Source organism: Pan troglodytes, chromosome 4 (assembly GCF_028858775.2).
Source record: "Pan troglodytes isolate AG18354 chromosome 4, NHGRI_mPanTro3-v2.0_pri, whole genome shotgun sequence".
Classification (NCBI taxonomy): domain Eukaryota; kingdom Metazoa; phylum Chordata; class Mammalia; order Primates; family Hominidae; genus Pan; species Pan troglodytes.
The window spans coordinates 147,915,474-147,937,868 of NC_072402.2; the positions used below are offsets into that span (position 1 = coordinate 147,915,474).

At 54.7% G+C, this 22,395-nt stretch overlaps 1 protein-coding gene across 2 annotated transcripts; it reads left to right on the top strand.

Annotated features, from left to right (window-relative positions):
- The first annotated feature begins 351 nt into the window (after positions 1-351).
- SLC6A7 (solute carrier family 6 member 7) lies at positions 352-21,394 on the top strand. Of its 2 annotated transcripts, XM_527072.7 has the most exons (14): positions 352-754; positions 5,113-5,296; positions 7,102-7,233; positions 7,428-7,662; positions 9,549-9,687; positions 11,410-11,544; positions 12,668-12,771; positions 12,900-13,024; positions 13,990-14,102; positions 14,219-14,350; positions 14,848-14,947; positions 15,143-15,243; positions 15,776-15,943; positions 19,729-21,394. In XM_527072.7, exons 1-14 carry the CDS (start codon positions 722-724, stop codon positions 19,936-19,938), a joined length of 1,911 nt encoding a protein of 636 aa, XP_527072.4. In that variant the 5' UTR covers positions 352-721; the 3' UTR covers positions 19,939-21,394. The 2 variants fall into 2 exon arrangements, with proteins under 2 accessions (XP_527072.4, XP_054540673.1); XM_054684698.1 differs by lacking the exons at positions 352-754; positions 5,113-5,296 and adding an exon at positions 5,305-6,923.
- The last annotated feature ends 1,001 nt before the right edge of the window (positions 21,395-22,395 follow it).

A 22,395-nucleotide genomic window follows, 5' to 3' on the forward strand; every position in this document is an offset into this window, starting at 1 on the left:
GACACCTGTCTCTCCAGGCTGAGAAAATAGGACACCTAGTTCAGGACCTGGCACATTTTAGGTGCTCAATAAATACTGATAGATTGAATAATTGGACTAATGGTGGCGTGGGCAACCCACAGTCAGTGAATAAATGTTAACTGAGCACCTACTAAGTGTCAGGTTCTTTGTGCTAGATGTTTTCTATGCTCCATCTTCCTGAATTGCTCACACTCCTGTAAGAGAGGAGAGATTCTTATCCCCTAAGGTCGCACAGCAAAGACGACGCAGGGGGGTGGGCTGTTAGTGTTCCTTGCCCAACTGTGGAAAGGGAGTCCCAGAGAGGGCAGGTCGCTTGCCCAAGGTCACGCAGAAAGCCGAGGGTTTCCGTCGCGAACCCCCCTCCCCACTCGCCCAGGGCTCTCCAATCCGCAGCTCTGCGTGCGGGGGCGCGCGCATCCCCCCGCCGTCCGTCCGTCAGCTGTCTGTCTGGGTGTCTACGCGGGCGCAGCAGTGCACCCTTCCCCAGCCTCGGGCGCTGCGCAGGGACAGACAAGGCGTTCGCAGCGCCCTGCCCGCGCTCCACGCCCGCACCCGCCAGACGGCAGCGCCTGCGTCCGTGCCCGCCCCAGCCGGTGCGCGGGAGCCGCGGGGGCAAAGGCGCAGTGGCCAGCGGACCATCTCTCGTGCCCTCGCTCTCTGCGCTCCGGGGCAGCTGAGCCCCGGCCACCCGCTCTCCAAGATGAAGAAGCTCCAGGGAGCTCACCTCCGCAAGGTAGGGCACGAGGGCGGGGGCGCTGGGGGTGCACCTGGAGGAGGGTTGGAGAGACCCGCCCCCAACGAGGCCCCTGGGGAAGGTCTGAGGACGCACCCAGACCAGCTTCGGGCTCTGGGGAAGGCCCGACTCAGCTGGATAACAGGGAGGGTCAGGGTCACGGTCTGCGCCCCCACCTCTGCCCCTGCCATCTGGGGTTCGGGATGTAGTATGAGGGGAGTCCTGATTCACTGGGCCAGGCCTATGAACAGGTGTCTGCAGTCCCCGGAGGCGCGGGGTAGGGGCGGCCGGGGCCAGGCACCCACCTCTTCCCCAATTCCACCCTGCTGCTCCCCGCCAGGAGCTGATTGCCGGGTGTGGGGGGTATTGGAATACCTGAGCGTTGAGCTGGACTCATCTGAGGGGTGGGGAGTGGGAGGCGGTCATCCATACTGAAGCCGGCTCCCTGAGCCTGCGGGAAGACTCTCCTCTTTCCTGCCTGCTCCCTCCCCGCCCCCTTAGCTTGCCTGCTGAGACCCCAGGTTGCCCCTCAGCAGGGCTGAAGGGAGGCAAAGACAGGGAGGGGGCTATCGGAGGCAGGAGGATATGATCAATGAAGATGGAAGCTGGTATGGGAGAGTGGCGTGGGCCCAGACCTCAGGCTCTCCCTACCTTGCCTTGTGGGATTGGACCTCTCAGTCAAGCTGTCAGGATATGGGGAGGGGGAATACTGGGGGACGTTTTCTGGCTTGTACCAGTCCTAACTAAGGAGTCAGATCTCCTGAGTACTATTTCTGCCGCTGCCACTTGCCTGGTGACTTTGGACAAGTTCATTCTCTAACCTGAACCTCCTCTGGCTAAGCCCTAGCCTGGAGGCACCAAAACAGGCCCCACTGGGTGTGTGAGGTGTGGGGAAGAATGCTAAAGGGCTGGTAGATGTGAGAAGACTGTTCTCAGGGGCTGGTGTTATCAACCTCCCTACATACACACACATTCACACTCACACTCACTCACACACACACTCATTCATTCAAGTTCTCTGCTCTGGGGCAGCTGGGCTTGGAACCACTGTGGTGTGTCTTTTTTCTTTTTTTTTTTTTTTTTTTTTGAGACAGAGTCTCGCTCTGTCGCCCAGGTTGGAGTGCAGTGGTGCGATCTCGGCTCACTGCAAGCTCTGCCTCCCAGGTTCACGCCATTCTCCTGCCTCAGCCTCCCGAGTAGCTGGGACTGTAGGCGCCCACCACCACGCCTGGCTAATGTTTTGTATTTTTAGTAGAGACGGGGTTTCACCGTGTTAGCCAGGATGGTCTTGATCTCCTGACCTCGTGATCCGCCCGCCTCGGCCTCCCAAAGTGCTGGGATTACAGGTGTGAGCCACTGCGCCCAGCTGGTATGTCTTTTTTATTCACTGACATGAGTGACTTCTTGAGACCATTTGTGAGTCTCTTGGGTCCTGTTTCCATTCTTTCCCACTCTCCTTCTCTTCCCTCTCTGCCCTCCCTCCCCACAAGAGGCCCTGTCCCTCTTGCTGGGTGCTGGGCTGGGGGTTAGCAAGCTTTATCTCATTTAATCCTTTAACACTTTCAGGGGCTAGGTCTTAGTAGCCCCATTTTATAAATAAGGCAACTGAGGCACAGAGGGGTGAGACTCACTGCTTACTTGCTGGCAGGCTAGGCAACCTAGAGCCAACAGGGCAGAGGGTTGGTTCTAGGTTGCTACCTCCTCTCAGGGTCCTTTCCCTTTTCTCAAGCAGAATTGGGCGGGAATGAGAAAATGCCAGATTTCTGCAAAGGAGCAGCATTGCTCAGAGATGAACACTGGACTTAGAGTCAGGGGATCTAGGTCCAAGTCTTGCTGTGCCTTTAACTTGCTGTTTGACCTTGGGCTCATCCCTTCTTCCTGAAACTCGGTTTCCTAATCTGCACAATGATGAAGTTGGACCCCAGATTCCTATTGTCTCTCTCTGTCCTGAAGAGTCTTGGCTTGGGCAGTCTTGAGTCTCGCAGCCCCTGCTGTGAGTCCCTAAAGGCGAGCATGCAGGTCTGACAAACTCACCTGTGTGTTCCTGCATGCCCCTGGGGTAGGGAGTGGGAGATTCAGGAGTGGGAGCCTTACACCCAGGAAGAAGTATGAAGCAACTCATTCAGCTTCCAGCCCTGCCCCAGCTATTTGATTGCTTTCTTCCATCTCCCAACCAGCCCCATCCTCACTGTGCCAGCCTCCTGGGATTCACCCCATGGTGGGGTTGGGAACTCCAGTTGGGCTCCTGATTGGCTCAGCTTTGGAGGACCCCATCTCCTGCCCCTGGAGCAGAAGCAGGCTTCCCTCTGATTGGGGGAGGAGGGGGACGAGCTGGCAGCATCCTGCTCTTGGAACTCTTGTCACCATGGAAACAGAGAACCGGGACCGCTCCGTGAGCATGGAAAGGGCAGCTTCTCTGGAGGGATCAGAGGAGCCTCATTACTGGGACCTCCTGCTAACTGGCCTGAATGGTGCTGGGATGGGCAGGGAGTGTCTCAGGGTAACAGGCCTGCTCACCACCCAACACCAGGAACAGTGGCAACCATTCCTCCCGGAGCTCACCTGGGAGTGAGAGGTTGCTGAAGGCTGATGCTCACCCAGCTGGAGAGGCAGCCTCAGGGAAAGGGGCATTGGAGGGGAAGGGTGGGTTTCACGTAAGTCTGGGATCTGCTGCTCCTGTCACCTCAGCATGTCCATGATCACAGCTAAAGAACTTCCAGGCATGTATTTGTTTCATCCCTTGCAGCCTAGTTACTTTAAAAACAGCTCTTCATGCTCTGTCATTGTCATCATCACCCATAATAATGTCTGGCTGTTCCTGTCACCACGGCCCCTGTGGCCAATAGCCAGTTTCTGGCAAAATCACCACTGTGGTCACCATCACTGAGGGTCTCCTAAGGGAGAATGCCCCATGGACCTCTCACCCACTTTGAAGCATGAAAGGAGACCTTAGGAACAGCTGGCCTCCGCTCCCCTCTGGGCATGCATCTCCTCTCCAGGGACAGCAAGATTATGACTTTCTGAGACAGATCACGGCTTAAGTACCTTCTTCCTGCTCATGAGCCAAAATTCACAAAATTCACCCAGACCTCAGGCTCTCCCTAACTTGCCTGGTGGGGTTGGACCCCCCCCCCCCAGCCAAGCTGTCAGCATGCAGGGAGGGGGAGTATTGGGGGAAGTTTTCTGGCTTGTGACTGAAAAGTACCAGTCCTAACCGGAGTCAGATCTCCTTGGTTCTTAGTAGGCCCCGTTTGAGCCACGGAGCATAAGTGGACTCCCTCCCTCAGGGGAACTCCAGGTCCCTCCAAGTCCTCTCCTTTCTATGCTGAGGGCTCCCAGCTTCTTCCTGTTGTCCTCCTATCACCTCTTTTCCTGAACACCCTCCAGCCTGGCCACCTGCCCTTTGGACATGCTCCATATTGTCTGCATCTTTCTTAAAATACGGTGCCCGGAACGGAGGAACAAAACTCCAGCACTGGTGGGTGAAGGAGACCTGGCTTTCGCATCAGGAAGCCTTGGGCTCCAGACCTAGTTCTTCCACTCACCAACCTGGTAGAAACCTTGGGTATGTCATGACACCTCTTTGAGCCTCAGTTTTCCTCATGATGAAAATGGAGCTTAGATGAATACTGAGCTCAAAAAGTTGTTCTGAGAATGAAATCAGGTAATGTGAGTGAGATGTCTAGTGCAGTGGGCACATAGTAAGTGCTCAATATACAGTAACTTACTAAGATCATCATCATGCTCTTCATCTTCGTCATCCTCATCCTCATCAAAATAGGACCATCCAGCCGGCCACGGTGGCTCATGCCTGTAATCCCAGCACTTTGGGAGGCCGAGGCGGGTGGATCACGAGGTCAGGAGACCAAGACCATCCTGGCTAACACGGTGAAACCCTGTCTCTACTAAAAATACAAAACATTAGCCGGGTGTGGTGGTGGGCGCCTGTAGTCCCAGCTACTCGGGAGGCTGAGACGGGAGAATTGCTTGAACCCGGGAGGTGGAGGTTGCGGTGTGCTGAGGTCGTACCACTGCACTCCAGGCTGGGCAACAGAGGGAGACTCTTTCTCAAAAAAAAAAGGACCATCCCTTGATTTGACATCTGTGTTAGCCAGACTAAGGTCAGGGTAGCTTTGTTAGTGCCTAAGCTACCCTGCTGGCCCAGTAAGTTTTGGTTGCCTAAAATCCTGAGGCTCTCCTGCGTATGACAAGGTTAGTCCAGTTGAGAGCACTTGATTATCTGGACTGAGAATGTCTTTTCATTTAGCCCTGTTCAATTCCAGAGTCTTGTCTTGAGGTCACATTTCTGGCCTGGCCTCAGTCTTCTCCCCAACCTCTTTGGTCTCTCTCATTGGCAGCCTGTCACCCCAGACCTGCTGATGACCCCCAGTGACCAGGGCGATGTCGACCTGGATGTGGACTTTGCTGCAGACCGGGGGAACTGGACAGGCAAGCTGGACTTCCTGCTGTCCTGCATTGGCTACTGTGTAGGCCTGGGGAATGTCTGGCGCTTCCCCTATCGAGCGTACACCAATGGAGGAGGTATGGGCCTGAGGTCCTGTCGGAGGGTGTCTGGGGTGATGGGCCAAGGCCCTGGGGTAGAGTGAGCTTTTAGGTGGCCTCAGCCACTGTCTCCTAGGCGACCTTGGGCAGAATTCATTGAAAGTGGTTTATAGTAACTTGGGGCTGGGAGGAAGGAGTTTACCCTGTCTTGTCCTTCTCATCACCCAAGCCCTTCCTTCCTCCCTCTCATCCCCAGGAAGGATACCCACATGGTTCCCTCTCTAAGGCTGGCCACGCCACGCCCTGCATGGTGGGCAGAGGGAGCTGCCTCTGCTTCGTGATAAGGAGCTGTATCTGCCTGCCGATGATCACTGCACTTTCAGTGTTCTCCCCACCCCCTCCTTCCTCCACCTCCTCCTGAGCTGTGCTCCATCAATCATTCCCTCTCTTGAGTCTCCAATCTTTCCTCCTCTCTTGGTTCCTTCCATTCAGGCTGCAAACACAAAGTCTCTCCCATCTTAAACAAATTTCCTTTCGTCCCTGCTTCTCCATCGAGTGACGGTTCCAAGTCTCATTAGCAAAAGCTGGGGCTGAGCGCTTACCACCTGCCAGGCCCTGGGCTTGGTGCTTTCTGTGCCCATCTCATTTAACCCTGGTGATGACCCTATTGGGTAGGCACCATGGATATGATGAGGTAGCTGAAACTTGAAGAGACCAGCGTCCTTGCCCAAGGTCACAGGGTGGCAGACCCAACATTCCAACCCAGGACTATCTCCTCCCTAGCCAGTGTGCTCTCACCAGTACTCTGTATCTCCTTCTGTCTCTAGCAAACTCTGAAGGAAGCATATATTGAGAAAGTGAGAGAAATCCAAATAAAGCTAGATGAAGCAAAGAAAGGATAAATTTACATGACTAGGATGTGTGGGACTGGAGCTGGCCTCTGAAGCTCTAGGACCTTGATGACACCCATGGTGTCTCTCGGCAAGCACTCTCCCCATGTCCCTACTCTTCCTCTCTGTGTGCTGGCCTCATTTTGTCCTGAGACAGGCTTCCTCCCCGCAGTTGGTGGGGGACAGGCCTTGTGGGGAGGTGGCCACAGACGACTCTGCAATGACTTCATCCTCAAATGGGTTTAGCAACCCAAGAGCTTTGCAGAACTGCTCTGTCTGAATGAATCTATACAGAATTGCAGGGAAGGCCTCTGATAGGCCTGGCTTTGGATAGGTGCCCACGGAGGAAGGAGGAGAGGGCGGTGAACTCCCTCCTCCCAGCCCCAGGTTATGATAAAACACTTCCAACTAATTCTGCCCAAGGTCGCCTCGGAGGGGGTTGGTTGATGTGACTGGCAGCCCTTCCAGAGCCATATGGTGGTGGGCAGTTCTCTAAAGAAGTGACTGCCAATGTGAGAACCAAAGGGGAAGGGCTATTGGGCCCACGGAACCACAGGTGGCAGTCACAAGTACCTGAGGCGGCATGGTGGGGAGGGGCAGGCAGATAGAGTGAAGCCAGATTCTGAAGGGTGCTGGTTTCTGTACTGAGGAGTCTGCACTTTCTTCAGTAGGAAATTCACACATTCTCTCCCTCATTCATTCATTCACTCCCTCAGCAGGCGTTTCTCAGCGTCTGCGCTGAGCCCAGCACTGTTCTGGGCACTGGGGCTCCAGAGGTGAGTAAATCCCTGCTGGCCACTCTGGCCCTCAGCAGTCTGGTGTAGAAGAGAAGAAACCTACAGTGTTCCATCAGGTCTGAGGGGGCATCTGCAGGCCAGGGGAGGGGCAGGGCTAGAGCTGGGCTTTTGGGGGAGCTGCCCCCAAGGCCCTTGCTGACCACCCCGCTCCCGGCAGGCGCCTTCCTCGTGCCCTACTTCCTCATGCTGGCCATCTGTGGCATCCCCCTCTTCTTCCTGGAGCTCTCCCTGGGCCAGTTCTCCAGCCTAGGGCCCCTGGCTGTCTGGAAAATCAGCCCCCTCTTCAAAGGTGAGGCCTCAGTGGTCCCCAGGGAGGGAAGGGCTCAGGGTCTGGGGGAGGCAGGGAGGTTGCCCCCAGAACCCCTGCCAGCTCCAGGCAGAGATGGAAGTGAAGCCCAGATAGCTGCCAGCTCCCCGGAAGCCACTCCACCCGGCTGGCAGAGGGCTTGGCCTGGGCAGCCCAGCAGCCTCTCCCCACACCAGGCGCCGGCGCAGCCATGCTGCTCATCGTGGGCTTGGTGGCCATCTACTACAACATGATCATCGCCTACGTGCTCTTCTACCTCTTCGCCTCCCTCACCAGCGACCTACCCTGGGAGCACTGTGGCAACTGGTGGAACACAGAACTCTGCCTGGAGCACAGAGTCTCCAAGGACGGCAACGGGGCCCTGCCCCTCAACCTCACCTGCACCGTCAGCCCCAGCGAGGAGTACTGGAGGTCAGGCAGCTGCTGGCCCCGCGGCATCTGAGGGGACCCTGCACTGCTGAGGGTGGCCAGAGGGCATCCCCAACAGGCTCAGCATGCACCGCCATGATGAGCTCAGGTGGTGATGGCAGGTGGACTCTGGCTTCTAATCCCAGCTCTTCACCTGACCAGCTGTGTGGCCTCGAACAATTTATTTGGCTTCTGTTGCTTTATCTGTAGCATGAGGGCAATAATACTAGGTATCTCAGAAAGGTTGTTGTGAAGATTAAAGGAGAGAAAGCATATATTAATAAATTGTGCAGTCCAGTCTGGTGGATAGTAAGTGCTCAATAAATACTAGCTGAGAATGATGATGATGATGATAACAGTAATAGTAACATTATGGAGTCTCAGTTTCCTCCTCTGTAACAGGGGTTGGTAACAGTACCTGCTTCATAAGGTGTTATCCAGTTAGTCATTTACCCACTTATTCATTCTTTTAATAAATATTTATTGAGCAACTGCTATATCATAGGTAAAGCACTTAGCATAAGGCCAGGACGTACATAGTAAGGACCATCTCAGACTCCTCTAATAGAGATAGGACTATAATAGAGTAAGGGACTGTCATCAGAATTAAACAACATAATGCAGGTGAAACCATTATCACGGTGCTGGGCACACAGTGGGTCCTGGGAATGGTGGGTGTCGGAAGGACGTTGCACTCATCAGCCTATCCCAATGCCCCATTTTATGGTCAATAAAACAAAGCCTTGTCACTGCATTCTGCCTTTAAAAGAAGAAAGGAAAGAAGAAAGAAAGAAAGAAAGAAAGAAAGAAAGAAAGAAAGAAAGAAAGAAAGCAAAGCCCAGAGGCTTGCTCAGTATTGCTCAGTAATTAGTGACAGAGATGGTATTGACACTAAGAACTCCTGAGTCCTGATCCTGTTCTGGAACATTCTAAAATAGCCTGGTCCCTAGGTGGGACTGTTGGCTGGCCAGAGAACACAGACCCTATAACCCCATCCCTTCACCTACAAAGGACTGCTGTTAGGAGATTTCTCCCAGATAGGCTCCGTGTCTTGAAATGTTTTGGTCTTTAACCTGCCTGTAGTACATAGTTCATTCATTTGTCCACTTCAAGTCCATCTGAAGTGTCCGCACCTGCTGAAGAGTTTATCTGACCAGTGGGAAAGAATCAGCCTGAGTTTGCAGCTTAAAGCCAAAGGATTTGATACAGTCACTGGCAGCTGCCAGGGTGGTCTCCATGGCCATGCCACAGCCCACTGCATCAGTCAGGATGCAGGCAGGAGGCCGATGGATTGTCAGAGGGTTTCACTGAAGGGAGTTTAGTGAAGGGACTTTTCAGAGGGTCATGGAAGCCACAGCAAAAAGTGAAGCATCAGTGACTAGCAACAGGGACAGCTATCACCACCCCTGAACCTAGGAGGCAATGGGAGGGAACCAGGAGAGAATCAGAGCCTTGGAAGAGGGGCTGCCTAAAGAACACAGTCATGGCCAGGCCCTGGATGGTGTGTGTGTGTGTGTGTGTGTGTGGTATACACATGTATATGCAAATACCCAGACCCCTCATTCCTCCCCTCACTGCAGTATCCCGCTGTTGCCTCCCATAAGCCAAACCCACACAGAAGCTGAAGAGGAAGGAAGAAGAGGAAGGGTGGTGTCGAACTCCTATCCTCAAGTGATCTTCCTTCCTCAGCCTCCCAAAGCTGAGGAAGGGGTAAGGTCTGGTGAGGCCAGCCTCCTGGGTCAGAGTTGGTCAGAGAAGGTTGGAGAAGGATCAAGAGGGCGTCAAGTGGAGAACAGCAGTAGAGCCTTGCGGGCTGGACATGGCTTGACTCCATGTCTGTGGAGCCTGGCGGGGTGACCAGGGGACACTGAGACCTTTGTCTCCCACAGCCGCTACGTCCTCCACATCCAAGGCAGCCAGGGCATCGGCAGCCCTGGGGAGATCCGCTGGAACCTCTGCCTCTGCCTGCTGCTGGCCTGGGTCATCGTGTTCCTCTGTATCCTCAAGGGTGTGAAGTCTTCGGGCAAGGTGAAGCCTGGGAGGCCCCAGAGGCCTGAGGGACTGGATGGGGTGAAGGCTTCCTGGAGAAGGCAGGGCATGGACTGAGCATGAGAAGATGAAGAGACTTCGGCTGGGAAGAGGGGAAGGGAGAGAGCCTTGAGACTGGGGGATGAGGGCTGCTTGAAGAGAGACATGGAGGTGAGGACGCACGGGGGCAAGGCTGCTTTACTAGACTGGAAGCTCACCAAGGCAGGGTCTACATTCAGCTGTGTCCTGACCCAGTGCTTGGCACTTTGAATGAGCTCAGCAAGAGTTTGTTGAACACTTAGAGGGTGAGTACGTGAGTTAGGGGGCTCTTTGTGATGCAGGTGACCAGAACCCAGTTATCACACTCAGTTGGAAAGTCCAGAGGGTGTGCTTCAGGCACAGCTGGGTCTAGGGGTTCAATCAGTGTCATCAGGAAGCTGGTTCTCTGGGTCTGTCAGTAGTGCTTCCTTCCAGGATGGCTTCCTTCTGAGGCTTCATTCTTCATGAGGTCACCCTAGCAGCTCTAGGCGTACATCTAAGCTTGGTAAAGGGTTGTCTTTCCCCAGTTTGCAAATATTTTAGAATTGAGTCTCATTGGATGAGCAGGGCTGTGCACCCATCCCTAAATTAATCCCTGTGGCCAGGAGGATGGAATGCTTTTCTTGGCTGGGCGTGGGTCATGTATCCACCCCTGGAGCTGGGAATGGAGTCAGCTCCATGGTGGGAAAGTCAGGTACGGTTATCTGAAAAAGGTAAACTAGAGACTGGAAGACAAAGCCACGGATGTCTACTTTAGGTGATGAAGGGGTGGAAAGGACAATAAAGCCATTTTGAAAAAACTCGGGGCCGGAGGTGGTGGCTCAAGCCTGTAATCCTAGCACTTTGGGAAGCCGAGGTGGGTGGATCACCTGAGGTCAGGAATTCAAGACCAGCCTGGCCAACATGGTGAAACCCTGTCTCTACTAAAAATACAAAAATTAGCTGGGCATGATGGCAGGTGCCTGTAATCCCAGCTACTCGGGAGGCTGAGACAGGAGAATCGCTTGAACCTGGGAGACGGTAGTTGCAGTGAGCCAAGATTGTGCCACTGCACTCCAGCCTGGGAGGCTGAGTGAGACTCCGTCTCAGAAAAAAAAAAAAAGAAAAACTCAGAAACCTTCAGGATGGCTTGCCCAATCATTGGTAAATCAGAACTTGTTTCCTCTGCAAGATGCAGACAATACCAGAAGTATCATTTACAAGGAACAGAGCCATTTAAGACAAAAAAGACAGGGTAGAAACCATATAGAAAGAGAGAAGAGGTTATGGTCAAAGCCAAGGCAGTGAGGACGCTGAGACTTGATGGTGTTTGCTGAAGGGGTGGCTGGAAGTTTGGGAAAAGAAGGAAAGAGGGAGGAGTGAGTTTGGGAATGTTGAATGTCTGAGGATGATGCAGAGTGAGTTTGCAGGGGCAGGGAGTGGACACGGGGAGGAGGAGGCTTTTATAACCAACAATGGCGGCCTGGACCAGGGGCTGCAGTGGACATGGCCTTGGGAAGCAAGGTGGTGGTGCTTTGCCGATGCTGGGTGTGTGAAGGGAGGAGGGAAGCCTCCAGGATGAAGGCCGGTTCCTGGCTGGGGCTACCCAAAGGCTGGGGAGGCAAGTGACACAGATGAGTTTACAAGGAATGGCACTGAGTGAAGGTCCCCGATGCCATCAGCTCGTCACTTATCATCTCTCAGGTGGTGTATTTCACGGCCACGTTCCCCTACCTCATCCTGCTCATGCTGCTGGTCCGTGGAGTCACCCTCCCAGGGGCCTGGAAGGGCATCCAGTTCTATCTCACCCCCCAGTTCCACCACCTGTTGTCTTCCAAGGTGAGCCCCTCCGGGCGGGGTGCAGAGGGAGGGGCCAGGCCTGAGCTGGAGAGTGGAAAGAGGGCTCCCTGGGACACCGCAGTACCAGGCACTCTGCTCAGCCCTTCTTGCGTCTTTTTTATTTATTATTATTGTTATTTTTTTCTATTTTTAAATTGATAGGTAAAATTTTATGTATTTATCATGTACAACATGATGTTTTGAAGCATATGTACCTGGGGGAACTGTTAAATCTAGCTAATTAGCATATGTATTATCTCACATAATTATCATTTTTGTAGTGAGAACACTTAACATCCACTCTCTTAGCATTCTCCAAGAATACAATATATTGTCACTAACTGCATATTATACTTCATTTATTATTATTAACAATCATGTAAACACTATCCTCATTTTACAGAGGAATAAACTGAGGCTCAAAAGGGTTCTTATTAAGCTTAAGGTCATACAGCTAGGGGATCGCAGAACAGGGATCCCAGCCCAGATTTGTGTGACTGTAAACCCCAAGGAGGGCATTAGTGACGATGGTGATAACAATGGTACTGACAGCTAATGTTAATATTTATTGACTGGGGACTGTGCCTGACCTTGCCCTAGTGTTTTACATGCACGTGTGTAGTGATTTAACCCACCCTCCTCCCATGAAGTAGGCACTATTCCTATCCCCTCGTTACAGATAGGGATCCTGCGGTCCAGAGGGGTGACCTGGCTTGTTCAGGCTGCACAGCTAGAAAATGGTGAAGCTGGGGTCCAAATCCAGGTGCCAGGATTCCAGAAAGGAAGTAAAAGGGTTATGCAGGCTTACTGCCAATACAAATCTCCTGCACACTTTACATTAGGCTCTGTGTCCTTCAGAACTGGACCAAGCTTAGAGACCATCTTCTAGATCCTGGGTGGGAAACTGAAGCCCGCGGAAGGGAAGGGACTTGCCCATGTCCCACCGTGGAAGTGTTGGGGGAGGCTTTGCTCCTGGTCCACGTCACTTGTGAGCCAGGCTCATGACCACGCCATCCCTCGTGACCACGCCATCCCTGGAGCTGTCACACCGTCTTCATTCACTGCCTTCCTTCTCTGTCCTTGACCATCCGCACACCCTCCCTTTCCATCCTTCCTGGCACAGGTGTGGATTGAAGCTGCTCTTCAGATCTTCTATTCCCTGGGTGTGGGCTTCGGGGGGCTCCTCACCTTTGCCTCCTACAACACGTTTCACCAGAACATCTATAGGTCAGTGTCCCACAGCCTCCCAGACCCTGGGGTCCAAAGCAGGGAGGAGAGTGGCTGGCCAGGGAGGGCCTCAGAGATTGAAAGGAAGGCCCACTCACCCTGGCCCGCACCTGGACTTCTTCTGGTAGAGACACTTTCATCGTCACTCTGGGCAACGCCATCACCAGCATCCTGGCTGGCTTTGCCATCTTCTCCGTGCTGGGCTACATGTCTCAGGAGCTGGGCGTGCCTGTGGACCAAGTAGCCAAAGCAGGTGGGCAGGCTGCCAGGCCTCAGTGGGGTGAGCATGTGTGTTGGGTAGAGATGGGGCTGGGCCAGTGGACCAGCAAGATTATGGATGGGGGCCAGGCGCGGTGGCTCACGCCTGTGATCCCAGCACTTTGGGAGGCCAAGGTGGGCGGATCGCTTGAGGTCAGGAGTTCGAGACCAGCCTGGTCAACCTGGTGAGTCCCAGTGTCTACTAAAAATACAAAAAGTAGCTGGGTGTGGTGGCACATGCCTGTAATCCCAGTACTCAGGAGGCTGAGGCAGGAGAATTGCTTGAACCCAGGAGGTGGAGGTTTCAATGAGCCAAGATTGGGTCACTGCACTCTAGCATGGGCAACAGAGCAAGACTCCGCCTCAAAAAAAAAAAAAAAAAAGATTGTGGATGGGTATGTCATGTGTGTGCATATGCACACATGTACGTGCAAAGGAACATGTCCTAGCTGGTCTCTGGTGGTCCATGTGCAAGGGGATGGGTGAGCAAACGAGTGTGCATTAACCCATGTCTGGAGGCAAATGAGTTTCTGTGCAAAATTGTCACGTTTTGTGCTTTGGTTGCACAAATAAGTCGTATTGTGTGTGGAGGTGTCTATGTGCAAGTGAAAAGGGTGAGAATGATCTTGTGAATCACTGTGTCTTTTGCCAGTGGATGCATGTAAATGTGTGTGTTAGTGGGGTTATTTGTACCAATAATTGTATACATAAGTATATTTCAATGAAGTTTTATATTGGGGTCTTGTGTTTGTTTATCAACCTATGTTTATCGAGCACCTACAGTGTGCTGGCGTAGGTCCTGGGAGTTAAGGAAGTGTCAGAGGGTGCATTTAAGTGGGCATCTCTGGGTTAGGCGAAACAAATGGCCCAAATGAGTGTAAGTGGCCGTGTGTGTCTGAGTGTGCGTATGGGAGCCCACCGCATGACCCAAGCTGCTGACCCCGTGTGCCCCTGGCCCAGGCCCTGGCCTGGCCTTTGTCGTCTACCCACAGGCCATGACCATGCTGCCTCTGTCACCCTTCTGGTCCTTCCTCTTCTTCTTCATGCTTCTGACTCTCGGCCTAGACAGCCAGGTGAGTCTCGTCTGTGGCAGCAGGCACCCCGTGTGTGTGTGTGTGTGTGTGTGTGTGTGTGTGTGTGTGTGTGGTGGGGATAGAATTCTGACCCCCAGCCCCTCCTCTCTCCTCAGTTTGCTTTTCTGGAAACCATTGTGACAGCTGTGACAGATGAGTTCCCATACTACCTGCGGCCCAAGAAGGCAGTGTTCTCAGGGCTCATCTGCGTGGCCATGTACCTGATGGGGCTGATCCTCACCACTGATGTGAGTGGCGCTGCAGGGAGGATGGCAGGTGGGCGGGACAAGGGCAGATGCCTGCAACGAGATCTCTGGCCCAGCTGAGCACTTGCTGGGCCCCCTCCATCTTCCTCTTTGCAAAGAACCCAGTCCCTCCCCGGCCCTATCTCCCAAGGGAGGCAGTTTGGCCTTGTGATCCAGAGTCCTGGCTGTGGAGATTTCGTCTGCAAGATCTGGGTTCAAACCTGACTCCTGCACTTGCTGAGGGGGCTTCAGGATAAATGATTTCCCCTCCCTGAGACTGTTTTTCCTTATCAGTAAAAGGAGGGTTCTATAATAGACGGCTGTCTTGGGACTCAGATAAGACAAGGCCTAGAAGGGCTGGGCTGGCAGCCAGTGGTCACCCTGTCATCTTGTGTTCCCTGTCAGCATGGCTGCTTCCTGCTCACTTCTTGCCAGGAGAAGGGGCTGCAGCAGAGAGCGAGGCCCAGGAAGGGGACACCAGAACTGTGCTTGTGTTTTAGGGGGGCATGTACTGGCTGGTCCTTCTGGATGACTACAGCGCCAGCTTCGGGCTGATGGTGGTGGTTATCACCACGTGCCTTGCCGTGACACGGGTGTATGGTGAGAAGAGCCGTGGGAGGCGGAGTCGAGCTCTCCGCAGTGGGAGAATGGGAGTCTACCCTGGGGAGCCCCAGTACCTGGGTCCCTGGTCCCAAGGGCCAGGGTTTCCAGTGGGGGCAGCTGGGGTAGAGGAGGGGCTGCTGGCGCTTGTGGGGCCGGCGGGTGGGGCCATTCCTCCTCCCCTCCCCTGTGCAGGCATTCAGAGATTCTGCCGAGACATCCACATGATGCTGGGCTTCAAGCCGGGCCTCTACTTCAGGGCCTGCTGGCTGTTCCTGTCCCCAGCCACGCTCTTGGTAACTGGGGAGGGCGGGAGGGTTTCTGGCTGGGGCCCCAGAACTGAGAGCGGGAGTCCCCTCTGCACGTTCAGTCTGGTAGGGCCACCCTGGCCCGCAGTGGAGGGCTGTGGGGTGGCCACCAGAATCCTAGTCCATCCCCTCCCCTGATGTTCCCAGCTTCTGTAGCTGTGCTGGGCCTGGCCCTAGTTCAGTTGGTTAAATGGGTGGGTCTTTCCCAGGACCCAGGGCCTCAGGATTGGAGCCTTTAGGCTGTGATTTCTGTCTTGGGGTTAGAGCAGCTAAGGGTTTGGGGTGCTTCAGAACTGTGCTGCTGCAGGCCCTGGTGTTGGGTCAGCTTCGAGCTGGGCTGGCTCAAGCCCTGCAAAGGCTCCAGAGATGGACCACTTCAGGTTCCGGTACAGCTTAGGATCCTGGGTAGCTCTGGGCTGGACTGTCTCAGGCCTTGGGCTGGCACTAGGCTGGGCTACCTCGGGCCTTAAGGCGGTTTAGACAAAAGCCCGCAGTGATGCTGGGAGTCCCCACTCTGCAGGCCCTGCTGGTGTATAGCATCGTCAAGTACCAGCCCTCGGAGTATGGCAGTTACCGCTTCCCGCCCTGGGCTGAGCTGCTGGGCATCCTGATGGGCCTGCTGTCCTGCCTCATGATCCCAGCTGGCATGCTGGTGGCTGTGCTTCGAGAAGAGGGCTCACTCTGGGAGGTGAGTCTGCCCACCCTGTCCACTCTCAGCCTTCCTGACCTGTGGCCTGACCCTAGGTCCCCCTGCTAGAACAGAAAACATATGCACCCACGCCTTATCCAGCTTCTTTCAGCCTGAGGAGACTTGCCTGGGCTGAGGCAGATTCAGGGGCTGGAGTCCTGCCCTGTGGCACTTTGTACCACATGAAGCCTTAGGGGAGTGGGTGGCACAATCTAAAGACCACTGTTAACCAGGGACTGGCCCCAGGTCCCACCGTGGGTTGGGGGTGTGTCAGGTCTTGAACTCAGGTCACCAGCCCAGAGCTTGCTTCTGGAACTCAGGGTCAAGTGGCGACAGTGAGGGACCCCAGAGGGCAGGCTATCACCCTACTCCTGTGCCCAGGAGTCCTGCTGTGTCCCACTGGTGGCCCGGGATAGAATGATGGTGTGAGCCCTGCCCACGCCTAGGGTTTTGGGGAGGGACTCAGACAAACGTAGAGAGTGCACTCTGCCACAGGGTCTGAGGCCTTGGAAGAGAGGAGTAGTGACCCTTTGTGGGCCAGCAGAAGTGGTGTGGTCTGAGCCTCACTGCACCCTCTGAACACTGAGGCCAGCACTTCCGCCGCCGCTGGTGTGGAGTCCTCCGGTGGCAAGAGGCCATCATAATGAATGCAGCTTTAGTGAGCCCGATGGATGGCATCCAGAGAGAGCCTGGAGGCACCCACAACATACACATCCCACCAGAAGTGTGCTGGAGCCAGCTAGCACTGGTTCATCCTTAAATATTCAGGAATGTGTGAGCTAGGTGTTCAACCATTGGTAGCTAGGAATTGGCAATGGTGGAGATATTTACACCACAGAAAATGGCTACAAAGCGGGCCTCCATTGCACCCCACCCCACAGTCTGCTTACCAGCACACTACTGCCTCTCCTCCACTTCCCCCGTGTAGCTCCTGCCCCTCAGCTCCCCCACCACAAGGCTCCACCTGCAGGGGTTGCTCAGGAGGCAGAAATGGTTTATGCCTCCCCCATCCTGCTGCCAGACCACAGGGGCACCCTGGAGTCTAGCCTCTGCACTGCCTCCAATTGCTGTGTGACTTGGGGCAAACTCCTTCCCTTCTCTGAACCTCAGGAGCTCCACCTCTGCTCCTTGCTTGAGAGCCAGGGTACCTGCAAAGGGAGGGAAGAGAGGGGAGTTGCTCAGGGGGGAGGCTCCAGCTCCCAGGAAGCTCATGGTCCCCAAGCCTTGCTAATGAGCCACTAGGAATGCTGGGCTCTCCAGCAGTCACCACCGCCCCGCTGCCCTGCTGCCCTGTCCCACAGCCAGGTGGAAGGGGCATGTTTTGGGGGGCTCGAGAGCTGTGGTGAACACTGCGGAAGAGGCATTCCCCAGCTCAGGAGTGCCAGCTTCAGAGGCCAGGGCTTCCAGCACTGACCCTAGGATCAGAATCCTGCCTCTGCCATTTGCCAGCCTCGTGGCCCTAAGCAAGTTACTGCACTTCCCAGAACCTCAGCTTCTCTGTCTTTATTTTTATTTTATTTTAATTTTATTTTTTGTTGTTGTTGTTGAGACAGAGTGTTGCTCTGTCACCCAGGCTGGAGTGCAGTGCAGTGGAGACAGTAAACATAGTATCCAATAGGCAGTTTTTTTTTGTCTTTTTTTGTTTGCGTTTTGAGACAGAGTTTCACTTTGTCACCCAGGCTGGGGTGCAGTGACGCCATCTTGGCTCACTGCAACCTCCGCCTCCCGGGTTCAAGTGATTCTCCTGCCTCAGCCTCCCAAGTAGCTGGGATGACAAGCACCTGCCACCACGTCCAGCTAATTTCTGTATTTTTAGTAGAGACAGGGCCAGGCTGGTCTTAAACTCCTGGCCTCAAGTGATCCACGCACTTCGGCCTCCCAAAGTGCTGGGATTAAGTGTCTTTGTCTTTAAAATGGAGACAGTGATACCTACTTTTAGGCCTGCTATGAGAAGAAAAGAAGCTTATCAATATAGTCTGCATTGTGAAAGGCAGAAAAGCAAAATATTTTACAGGTTCAGGATGGGGTCAGGACGGGTTCAAATCCCAACGCCACCACTTCCCACCTGTGTGACTTTGGCCAACTTAACTGATCTCTCTGAGCTTTAATACTCAGATAATATAAGTGCGGGCGGATGGTAAAAGTACTAATACCCCTCTCATTAGGACACTGTAAAGATTAAATTAGCCAATGCTTGGCACAGAGCTGGAGTGCACTGGGTGCTCAATTTTAGGCCAGGGGTTCTCACAGGGGGTGATTTTGCCATTGGGGGACATTTGGCAATGTCTGGAGACATTGTTGGTTGTCGTGGAGGGGAGAGGGATACAAGGAGGAGTGCTCCTGTCATCTAGTGGGCAGAGTTCAGGGATACTGCTAAACAACCTTCCATGCACAGGACAGCCCCCATAACACAGAATTCTCTAGACCAAAATGTCAGGAGCACTCAGGTTAAGAAACTGGTCTGAGCACCCCCGTTTTCAGCTGGAAACAAATCTAAGTCCTTGTTCTCAGGGAGCTTGTATTTTATTGTGAGGGACAGGCAATAAAGAAATACGTAAAGGTAAGTTCTGCACTTAAAAAAATAAAGGAGTACAGGAATAAATGGAGAGTGGTACTTTGGCCAGGATGGTCAGAGAAGACCTCTCTGAGGAGGTGGCACCTGACTAACTGGACACGGTGATCCATGTAGGTATCTAGGGTAAGAGCATTCCAGGCAGAAAGGCAACACGTGCAAAGGCCCTGAGGCAGGGGGCTGGCATGTTTAAGAACAGCATGGAGGCCAGTGCTGCAGCTGGAGCAGAGGGGGTGGAGAGAACTGGTGGAGCTGATATCAGGGAGGTAGGCAGGGGCCAGGAGCTGGAGGCCCTGGTGCACACTTTGGATTTCATTTCCAGTGAGATGTGCAGCCATTGGCAGGCTTCTGAGCAGTGGGGTAGCATGCGCGCAACACATCTTCCTAAGTATCACTGTGCTATGAGTACCAAGCTGTGGGAGACCCCAGCTAAAGGCATCACACATGGTATCTCCCTTGGAACCTGCCCAGTGGGCTGCCCAAATGTTAATTGCCTCCTTTCTTTAAGGACACAGGGGCTCTCTCTTCTCCCTGGCATGACAGGCAGAGGGATTTGGGAATGTGGTTGAGGAAGAAGGAACTCTGGAATCTCCAGGCTTAGTCATCATCTTAGTCACCCCGACTCCGTCCATGGAAACTGGGGCTCTACAAGGGAAAGGTCAGAGGCAGAAGGAGGCAGGTCGGGGCTGGAAGAAACCGGGAAAGCCAGCTACAAGCCCACCGCAGTTCTCCCGGTTCATGGCTCTTTTCCAAAAGCCCCCAGCTCCTTAAGATTCAGCATTTAGGGAAAGGCTCCTGGATCGGCATTCAGACACTCTGAGGAGGGGCCCGCCGCGTAATTATAGCAACAGCCGCCACTTCCCAGGCCTTACCCTGTTCCCAGCACCCTGCTAAGTGCGTCATCTCAGTGCCTTCACAACAACCCTATGACAGGACTGGGATTCCCGAATTACAGACCAGCAAGCAGAGCACCCAGAGCCGAGCGGCATTGCCAAGAGCCATCCAGCTTGCAAGTGGTAGAACAGGATTCTCACCCAAGCAGGTGGATCCCTCCCCTGGGGAAGTCATAGTGCCCCCCACTTCCCCGCCAGGGGGCTGTGGCCAGGACTCACCCAGTGATGTGGTCAGGTGTTTGCTGGGTGCCTGGCCACAGTGAACCCTCCACCAGCGCTGCCTGTTTCCTGTTTTCACTGCTCTCGTTTCTTTGCTGCAGCGGCTTCAACAGGCCAGCCGGCCGGCCATGGACTGGGGACCATCGCTGGAGGAGAACCGGACGGGCATGTATGTGGCCACGCTGGCTGGGAGCCAGTCACCAAAGCCACTGATGGTGCACATGCGCAAGTACGGGGGCATCACCAGCTTCGAGAACACGGCCATCGAGGTGGACCGTGAGATTGCAGAGGAGGAGGAGTCGATGATGTGAGGCAGGAGGCAGGTGGGCAGAAGGCCCTGCCCGGGACCTCACAGTCCCTTCTTAGAAGCCTGCAAAGGTCGGCTGTGCCCTCTGGGATTCTGAGAGGCTATGGAGGGCCTGCCATAGGGATGCCAGTCCCCCAATGGGGGTCCCTCCTGCAGCCTCTGCCTCTCCTGAAACCTCTGACAACCCCCTACACACACACACAGGCATACTCAGACCCACTCAAAGCTGAGAATGATCCAACTCAGCCCTACTTTGCGGATGGACATATTAAGGCCAGGAGGGGAGGGACTTGCCCCAGGTCGCATGGCAGAGGGGACTTGAACCCACGCCTCCTGACCAGCCAGCTCCCTTTCCCATGGGGCAGCCGGCACCACCTTCTCATCTCTCTTCAGGGCCTACACCCCTCCCTTTTTTGGGGGATCCTGTCCCCACACACCTCAGCACAACCAGAATCTTGAGTTGGGCAGGGAGGGTCAGGGCTACAGAGGCTCTTGAGGCTCCGAGGCCCCGGGGATCAAAGGTCAATGAGTTAGGTGGGGAGAAAGATCCCTGGGGGCTCCTGTATGCAGGAGTCCTGAAGGAGGTGGGAGCTGAGGGCCCTGGAGGATGGGGAAGGTTTGCAGAGAGAGGAAGAAGAGGGCAGGGTGGGGAGGAGCTCTGGGCCAGAGGATGCTGAGCTGCCTGGACAGAGACCAAGAGGGTTGGAGACACTAGTTTTACCAGGTTACAGGAGGGTTCAAGACAGAAGGAAAACTAACAGAGGGGGAGCCAGGGATGATGGGGTGGGCAGGGGATTTGCATGATGAAGAATATCATTCCAGATCTGTGCAGAGCGGATCGGAGGGGACAGGGTGGAGCGGGGAGGCCTGTGCAAAGTGGGAAAGAGCTGCCGGTGGCCTGAGCCAGGGTGCTGGGGCTGCGGGTGGGGAAAGGAGGCCCCAGCACTTCAGACAAAGGCCACCCCTTCACCCACTGGACCCCAAGCCACAAAAGCTGGGGAGGTAGGAAGGGTCACTGTGAGGGCCCAGGGCCCCTCTCTTCCCATCTCCCTTGTCCTGGTGGCCTTCAGTGTCTCTTCCAGTTCCAGGAGCTGCTGGGAAGCTGGCCTTCATTGTTGGTGACAGGGCAACCATGGGACTAGGAGGTGGCCCATACACATGGCTGGCTGGTCCTGAGGCCACCCACCTTGTTCCAGGACATGGGCCCGGGCCCGGTGTGGGGGTAGACGCAGAGGGCAGAGGGTAGCCCTTGGTACTGTGGGTCCCTCAAAGAGGAGAGTGGGGTGCAGAAATGCCTCAGCATAGCTCATGCACACAGCATTCTCCCGTGGGGCAGGGTTCCCTCATGCAACAGGCCTCCCTGTGGCCAGCCTCTATGCCTGTCTCTCACTGTGTCCCCCCAACCCCTTGTGTTCTGTTGGTTCATTGTTAATAAATATCAAATGAGGTCATGCTCCTTACCCCGTCTCCTTACTGCTGAGAGCCGTGAGGTGGGCAGCACAGGGCTCCCCAGCTCCCACTGGACAGGGGAGGAAACAGGCTCTGCTCCCTCCTTCCCCGGCTCTCCTGGCTTCTGCCCTGGGTCTGACATTTCCCTGTGGCCGTGGGGGGTGGGTGGGGCTCAGAAAGGAAGACAACTCCAGGCCCTTACAGACTACTTAGTTCCCTGTTATACAGACAGACAAACCGAGGCCCACGGAGGGAAGGAGGCTTGCTCAAGTTTACCCAGCCAAGCCGGGCAGAGCCTGGCGCAGCAGGGGCCAGCAAAGCGGAGCCCATGAGCCCGCTGCCTCCTTCCCTCTCCCACTCCTCCTCAGCCCTGCCTGCAGGTGAAGGCTGGAGCTGAAGACCAGGGCTAGGAGGAGCCAAGAGTTTCCCAGGCCGGAAGAATCTCTGGGTTCCACCCACCCCCTCCTGGCAGGGCCTTGTCATATAAAAGAGCCCCAGGGCCTTTCAAATGCGAGGCCCAGGTGTTTGCAAAGGCTTTGATTGGGGGTGGAAAGGAAGGGCGGCTGCATATTTCAGATATTAATAAATTCCCCCTAACAAAGGGCCAGGCCCCCCTCCCACTCCTCTTTGTTTGGGGCTCTGGGTGAGGGGAAAGAGATGAATTTGCTAATTTGCAAAGTGTGTGAGAATGGTCTTCAGAATTCAGGTGCTTCTTCCCACGGGGCAGGCTCCAGCCCTGCTGGCAGCGCCCTGGTACTCAGCCTTCTCAGCATGCCTTGTCTGGGGAGGTGGTGCTCTCTGCCTGGGCACGGGGCCATGGACTTTCGAATATTCCTCACCAGCCTCTCGGCTGCAGCCAGGTGTCCTGGGAGTCAGGAAAGGAGCATCTTGGGAGTCTAGGCTTCCTTTCTCCTCAGATTCCAAGTGTGAGATTGGAGGGTTGTAGGAGTCCATGGGTCCCACCAGCTTCACTTCCTCCTGCCTCCCCAACCCCTGCCCGCTCCTGCCACCG

Bases quoted from the DNA above. Each gene is read 5' to 3' on its own strand.
- SLC6A7 (XM_527072.7), top strand. From the start codon at position 722: ATGAAGAAGCTCCAGGGAGCTCACCTCCGCAAG. The intron at 9,688-11,409 runs GTGAAGCCTGGG...ATCATCTCTCAG, and splicing joins GTGTGAAGTCTTCGGGCAAG to GTGGTGTATTTCACGGCCAC. The intron at 11,545-12,667 runs GTGAGCCCCTCC...TTCCTGGCACAG, and splicing joins ACCACCTGTTGTCTTCCAAG to GTGTGGATTGAAGCTGCTCT.